Source organism: Salmo salar, unplaced genomic scaffold (genome assembly GCF_905237065.1).
Source record: "Salmo salar unplaced genomic scaffold, Ssal_v3.1, whole genome shotgun sequence".
In the NCBI taxonomy this organism is placed as follows: Eukaryota; Metazoa; Chordata; class Actinopteri; order Salmoniformes; family Salmonidae; genus Salmo; species Salmo salar.
In genome coordinates this window covers 568-7,500 of record NW_025549834.1, presented here as the reverse complement: position 1 = coordinate 7,500, position 6,933 = coordinate 568, and the positions used below count along the sequence as shown (strand labels likewise).

The window sequence follows — 6,933 nt, the reverse complement described above, 5'->3', positions numbered from 1 at the left end:
CATTGACTCTGTACCGGTACCCCCCTGTATATAGCCTCCACATTGACTCTGTACCGGTACCCCCTGTATATAGCCTCCACATTGACTCTGTACCGGTACCCCCTGTATATAGCCTCCACATTGACTCTGTACCGGTACCCCCTGTATATAGCCTCCACATTGACTCTGTACCGGTACCCCCTGTATATAGCCTCCACATTGACTCTGTACCGTAATACCCTGTATATAGCCTCCACATTGACTCTGTACCGGTACCCCTGTATATAGCCTCCACATTGACTCTGTACCGGTACCCCCTGTATATAGCCTCCACATTGACTCTATACCGGTACCCCCTGTATATAACCTCCACATTGACTCTGTACCGGTACCCCCTGTATATAGCCTCCACATTGACTCAGTACGGTACCCCCTGTATATAGTCTCCACATTGACTCAGTACCGGTACCCCCTGTATATAGCCTCCACATTGACTCTGTACCGGTACCCCCTGTATATAGCCTCCACATTGACTCTGTACCGGTACCCCCTGTATATAGCCTCCACATTGACTCTGTAACGGTACCCCCCTGTATATAGTCTCCACATTGACTCAGTACCGGTACCCCCCTGTATATAGCCTCCACATTGACTCTGTACCGGTACCCCCTGTACATAGCCTCCACATTGACTCTGTACCGTAATACCCTGTATATAGCCTCCACATTGACTCTGTACCGGTACCCCCTGTATATAGCCTCCACATTGACTCTGTACCGGTACCCCCTGTATATAGCCTCCACATTGACTCTGTACCGGTACCCCCTGTATATAACCTCCACATTGACTCTGTACCGGTACCCCCTGTATATAGCCTCCACATTGACTCTGTACCGGTACCCCCTGTATATAGCCTCCACATTGACTCTGTACCGGTACCCCCTGTATATAGCCTCCACATTGACTCTGTACCGGTACCCCCCTGTATATAGCCTCCACATTGACTCTGTACCGGTACCCCCCGTATATAGCCTCCACATTGACTCTGTACCGTAATACCCCTGTATATAGCCTCCACATTGACTCTGTACCGGTACCCCCTGTATATAGCCTCCACATTGACTCTGTACCGGTACCCCCTGTATATAGCCTCCACATTGACTCTGTACCGGTACCCCCTGTATATAGCCTCCACATTGACTCTGTACCGGTACCCCCTGTATATAGCCTCCACATTGACTCTGTACCGGTACCCCCTGTATATAGCCTCCACATTGACTCAGTACCGGTACCCCCTGTATATAGCCTCCACATTGACTCTGTACCGGTACCCCCTGTATATAGCCTCCACATTGACTCTGTACCGGTACCCCCTGTATATAGCCTCCACATTGACTCTGTACCGTAATACCCTGTATATAGCCTCCACATTGACTCTGTACCGGTACCCCCTGTATATAGCCTCCACATTGACTCTGTACCGGTACCCCCCTGTATATAGTCTCCACATTGACTCTGTACCGGTACCCCCTGTATATAGCCTCCACATTGACTCTGTACCGGTACCCCCTGTATATAGCCTCCACATAGCCTCCTGTCAGCATTTCACTGTGAGGTCTACTACACCTGTTGTATTCAGCATTTCACTGTGAGGTCTACTACACCTGTTGTATTCAGCATTTCACTGTGAGGTCTACTACACCTGTTGTATTCAGCATTTCACTGTGAGGTCTACTACACCTGTTGTATTCAGCATTTCACTGTGAGGTCTACTACACCTGTTGTATTCAGCATTTCACTGTGAGGTCTACTACACCTGTTGTATTCAGCATTTCACTGTGAGGTCTACTACACCTGTTGTATTCAGCATTTCACTGTGAGGTCTACTACACCTGTTGTATTCAGCATTTCACTGTGAGGTCTACTACACCTGTTGTATTCAGCATTTCACTGTAAGGTCTACTACACCTGTTGTATTCAGCATTTCACTGTGAGGTCTACTACACCTGTTGTATTCAGCATTTCACTGTGAGGTCTACTACACCTGTTGTATTCAGCATTTCACTGTGAGGTCTACTACACCTGTTGTATTCAGCATTTCACTGTGAGGTCTACTACACCTGTTGTATTCAGCATTTCACTGTGAGGTCTACTACACCTGTTGTATTCAGCATTTCACTGTGAGGTCTACTACACCTGTTGTATTCAGCATTTCACTGTGAGGTCTACTACACCTGTTGTATTCAGCATTTCACTGTGAGGTCTACTACACCTGTTGTATTCAGCATTTCACTGTGAGGTCTACTGCACCTGTTGTATTCAGCATTTCACAGTGAGGTCTACTACACCTGTTGTATTCAGCATTTCACTGTGAGGTCTACTACACCTGTTGTATTCAGCATTTCACTGTGAGGTCTACTACACCTGTTGTATTCAGCATTTCACTGTGAGGTCTACTACACCTGTTGTATTCAGCATTTCACTTTGAGGTCTACTACACCTGTTGTATTCAGCATTTCACTGTGAGGTCTACTACACCTGTTGTATTCAGCATTTCACTGTGAGGTCTACTACACCTGTTGTATTCAGCATTTCACTGTAAGGTCTACTACACCTGTTGTATTCAGCATTTCACTGTGAGGTCTACTACACCTGTTGTATTCAGCATTTCACTGTGAGGTCTACTACACCTGTTGTATTCAGCATTTCACTGTAAGGTCTACTACACCTGTTGTATTCAGCATTTCACTGTGAGGTCTACTACACCTGTTGTATTCAGCATTTCACTGTGAGGTCTACTACACCTGTTGTATTCAGCATTTCACTGTGAGGTCTACTACACCTGTTGTATTCAGCATTTCACTGTGAGGTCTACTACACCTGTTGTATTCAGCATTTCACTGTGAGGTCTACTACACCTGGTCTATTCGACACATGTGACTAATACAATTTGATTTGGTTTGGTTCTCTCTGTACCTTTGTCCCTGTGAACCTGTACCTTTGTCCCTGTGAACCTGTACCTTTGTCCCTGTGAACCTGTACCTTTGTCCCTGTGAACCTATTTCACATCCTGATAAAAAAAAAATTAACTCCTGTATAAATCAATTTAGTCAATCATTCAGTCACAAATGGTTTTTTTTTTTTTTTTTCACAGCTTGACAATCCAAGTGACGACCCTTTCCAGGGAACTGAACGACAAGGAAGAGGTGGCGCAACAATGGGCCCCTATCAGGCTCTGAAAGAGGACTATAAACAATCTGGATACGACATGGGCCACCTGTTCCCCGTGTCGCACGCACACACGCAGGAAACCGCTGATGCCACCTTCACCCTCACCAACGTGGTGCCCCAGGACAGGTGTCTGAACGAAATCTGGTGGAGGGATCTGGAAGGCAAAATCATAAAACATTTAGACAATAATCTAAAGCAAAGATTTTCAGAAGCCTACGTGGTTACCGGGGCTGTGCCGGGCAGGTCTACGATCAGTAATACCGTGAACGTGAACGTGCCTGGGTATCTTTGGACAGCTTTTTGCTGCTATAATTTTAAGACCAAGCAAGGGGTGTCGAAGGCTCACATCGCTCCAAACGACCGCAGTCAGCGTGTCATTGATTGGAAGGTGGCAGATTTAGAAACATTTCTGTCTGGGACTGATGGCTATACTCAACCGTTCAGCATCTTTCAGGGAAAATGTAATTCTGACTATAACCAATATATCTATGAACATGATTAGAATCCACCCAGAGCAGAGAGACGAGGTGCTGGCAGGGCTTTGGGATTATGAGACTGGGCTGCAGATTAACTAATTAAATCTCTCAGTGCTTTGGGATTATTGCGCTGCAGATAACATGCATTGATAAATGTTTTACAACTTGGGATATTTTGAATAGAAATTCATTAACGAGGCAAGAACTGACCTGTCCACTTTAGATTAGATTAGATCCATAACAGGTTAATCTAGTTATATAGTTATCCAGAACAGATTAATCTAGTTATATAGTTATCCATAACAGGTTAATCTAGTTATATAGTTATCCATAACAGGTTAATCTAGTTATATAGTTATCCAGAACAGGTTAATCTAGTTATATAGTTATCCATAACAGGTTAATCTAGTTATATAGTTATCCATAACAGGTTAATCTAGTTATATAGTTATCCAGAACAGGTTAATCTAGTTATATAGTTATCCAGAACAGGTTAATCTAGTTATATAGTTATCCAGAACAGGTTAATCTAGTTATATAGTTATCCATAACAGGTTAATCTAGTTATATAGTTATCCAGAACAGGTTAATCTAGTTATATAGTTATCCATAACAGGTTAATCTAGTTATATAGTTATCCATAACAGGTTAATCTAGTTATATAGTTATCCAGAACAGATTAATCTAGTTATATAGTTATCCAGAACAGGTTAATCTAGTTATATAGTTATCCATAACAGGTTAATCTAGTTATATAGTTATCCAGAACAGGTTAATCTAGTTATATAGTTATCCATAACAGGTTAATCTAGTTATATAGTTATCCAGAACAGGTTAATCTAGTTATATAGTTATCCAGAACAGGTTAATCTAGTTATATACTGCAAACACACAAGAAATCACTGCTGTTAAATTCCTCTGAATAATAAAAAAAGCTTTGAAGCATTCATTCATTGTGTTGTGATTTTCTTGACTATCTGTCCATCTGTCACGGAAAAGCATTGCTGTCACCTTCACACATGGAGACCCTGAAATGGAACAAATGAAGATGAACCTGGGAGTCTGTCTTCATCTGGACAATGTCCTCACCTGGACAATGTGGGGGGGGAACAATTCCAACAAGATGACCTAGGAGTCTGTCTTCATCTGGACAATGTCCTCACCTGGACAATGTGGGGGGGGAACAATTCCAACAAGATGACCCTGGGAGTCTGTCTTCATCTGGACTGTCCTCACCTGGACAATGTGGGGGGAACAATTCCAACAAGATGACCTAGGAGTCTGTCTTCATCTGGACAATGTCCTCACCTGGACAATGTGGGGGGGGAACAATTCCAACAAGATGACCCTGGGAGTTGTCTTCATCTGGACAATGTCCTCACCTGGACAATGTGGGGGGGGAACAATTCCAACAAGATGACCCTAGGAGTCTTTATAAATGTTAAATCTTTTACAATGCATTAGTAAGAGCTCACCTGGCATATTGTGTTCAGTTCTTATAGACCTAAAGGATATTGCTGCTATAGAATGAGAAGAAGTGCAACCAGAATTATCCCTGGTTAAAAGACATCATTTCCCATGACGTCATGGGAAAATCTAAAGAAATCAGCCACGACCTCAGGAAAAAAAAAGTGTAGATCTCCACAAATCTGGTTCATCCTTGGGAGCGATTTCCAAACGCCTGAAGGTACCACGTTCATCTGTACAAAACAGTAGTACGCAAGTATAGACACCATGGGACCACGCAGCCGTCCTACCGCTCAGGAAGGAGACGCGTTCTGTCTACTAGTGTCCTAGCGCTCAGGAAGGAGACGCGTTCTGTCTCCTAGTGTCCTACCGCTCAGGAAGGAGACGCGTTCTGTCTCCTAGTGTCCTACCGCTCAGGAAGGAGACGCGTTCTGTCTCCTAGTGTCCTACCGCTCAGGAAGGAGACGCGTTCTGTCTCCTAGTGTCCTAGCGCTCAGGAAGGAGACGCGTTCTGTCTCCAAGTGTCCTACCGCTCAGGAAGGAGACGCGTTCTGTCTCCTAGTGTCCTACCGCTCAGGAAGGAGACGCGTTCTGTCTCCTAGTGTCCTACCGCTCAGGAAGGAGACGCGTTCTGTCTCCTAGTGTCCTAGCGCTCAGGAAGGAGACGCGTTCTGTCTCCTAGTGTCCTACCGCTCAGGAAGGAGACGCGTTCTGTCTCCTAGTGTCCTACCGCTCAGGAAGGAGACGCGTTCTGTCTCCTAGTGTCCTAGCGCTCAGGAAGGAGACGCGTTCTGTCTCCTAGTGTCCTATCGCTCAGGAAGGAGACGCGTTCTGTCTCCTAGTGTCCTCCCACTCAGGAAGGAGGCGCGTTCTGTCTCCTAGTGTCCTCCCGCTCAGGAAGGAGACGCGTTCTGTCTCCTAGTGTCCTAGCGCTCAGGAAGGAGACGCGTTCTGTCTCCTAGTGTCCTACCGCTCAGGAAGGAGACGCGTTCTGTCTCCTAGTGTCCTACCGCTCAGGAAGGAGACGCGTTCTGTCTCCTAGTGTCCTACCGCTCAGGAAGGAGACGCGTTCTGTCTCCTAGTGTCCTAGCGCTCAGGAAGGAGACGCGTTCTGTCTCCTAGTGTCCTACCGCTCAGGAAGGAGACGCGTTCTGTCTCCTAGTGTCCTAGCGCTCAGGAAGGAGACGCGTTCTGTCTCCTAGTGTCCTAGCGCTCAGGAAGGAGACGCGTTCTGTCTCCTAGTGTCCTACCGCTCAGGAAGGAGACGCGTTCTGTCTCCTAGTGTCCTAGCGCTCAGGAAGGAGACGCGTTCTGTCTCCTAGTGTCCTACCGCTCAGGAAGGAGACGCGTTCTGTCTCCTAGTGTCCTAGCGCTCAGGAAGGAGACGCGTTCTGTCTCCTAGTGTCCTACCGCTCAGGAAGGAGACGCGTTCTGTCTCCTAGTGTCCTACCGCTCAGGAAGGAGACGCATTCTGTCTCCTAGTGTCCTACCGCTCAGGAAGGAGACGCATTCTGTCTCCTAGTGTCCTAGCAGTCTTGGCAGAGCAGAGTCAGGGAGTCTTGGCAGAGCAGAGTCAGGGAGTCTTGGCAGAGCAGAGTCAGGGAGTCTTGGCAGAGCAGAGTCAGGGAGTCTTGGCAGAGCAGAGTCAGGGAGTCTTGGCAGAGCAGAGTCAGGGAGTCTTGGCAGAGCAGAGTCAGGGAGTCTTGGCAGAGCAGAGTCAGGGAGTCTTGGCAGAGCAGAGTCAGGGAGTCTTGGCAGAGCAGAGTCAGGGAGTCTTGGC

The 6,933-nt window shown here is 46.4% G+C and overlaps 1 protein-coding gene across 4 annotated transcripts in view; it reads left to right on the top strand.

Annotated features, from left to right (window-relative positions):
* The window catches only part of LOC106596433 (uncharacterized), a 74,152-nt gene extending 69,517 nt beyond the window's left edge, over positions 1-4,635 (top strand). The window contains exons 2-3 of one of the 4 annotated variants that reach the window (XR_006767551.1): positions 3,134-3,930; positions 3,993-4,635. Coding sequence is in view for 1 of the 4 variants with exons in the window: in XM_045713543.1 (XP_045569499.1) it covers positions 3,134-3,712 (579 nt within the window). In the remaining 3 variants the exon portion in view is untranslated. Of the gene's footprint in view, positions 1-3,133 lie in introns of all 4 variants that reach the window. The other 3 variants (XR_006767552.1, XR_006767550.1, XM_045713543.1) reach the window with 3 other exon arrangements.
* Positions 4,636-6,933: the final 2,298 nt, after the last annotated feature.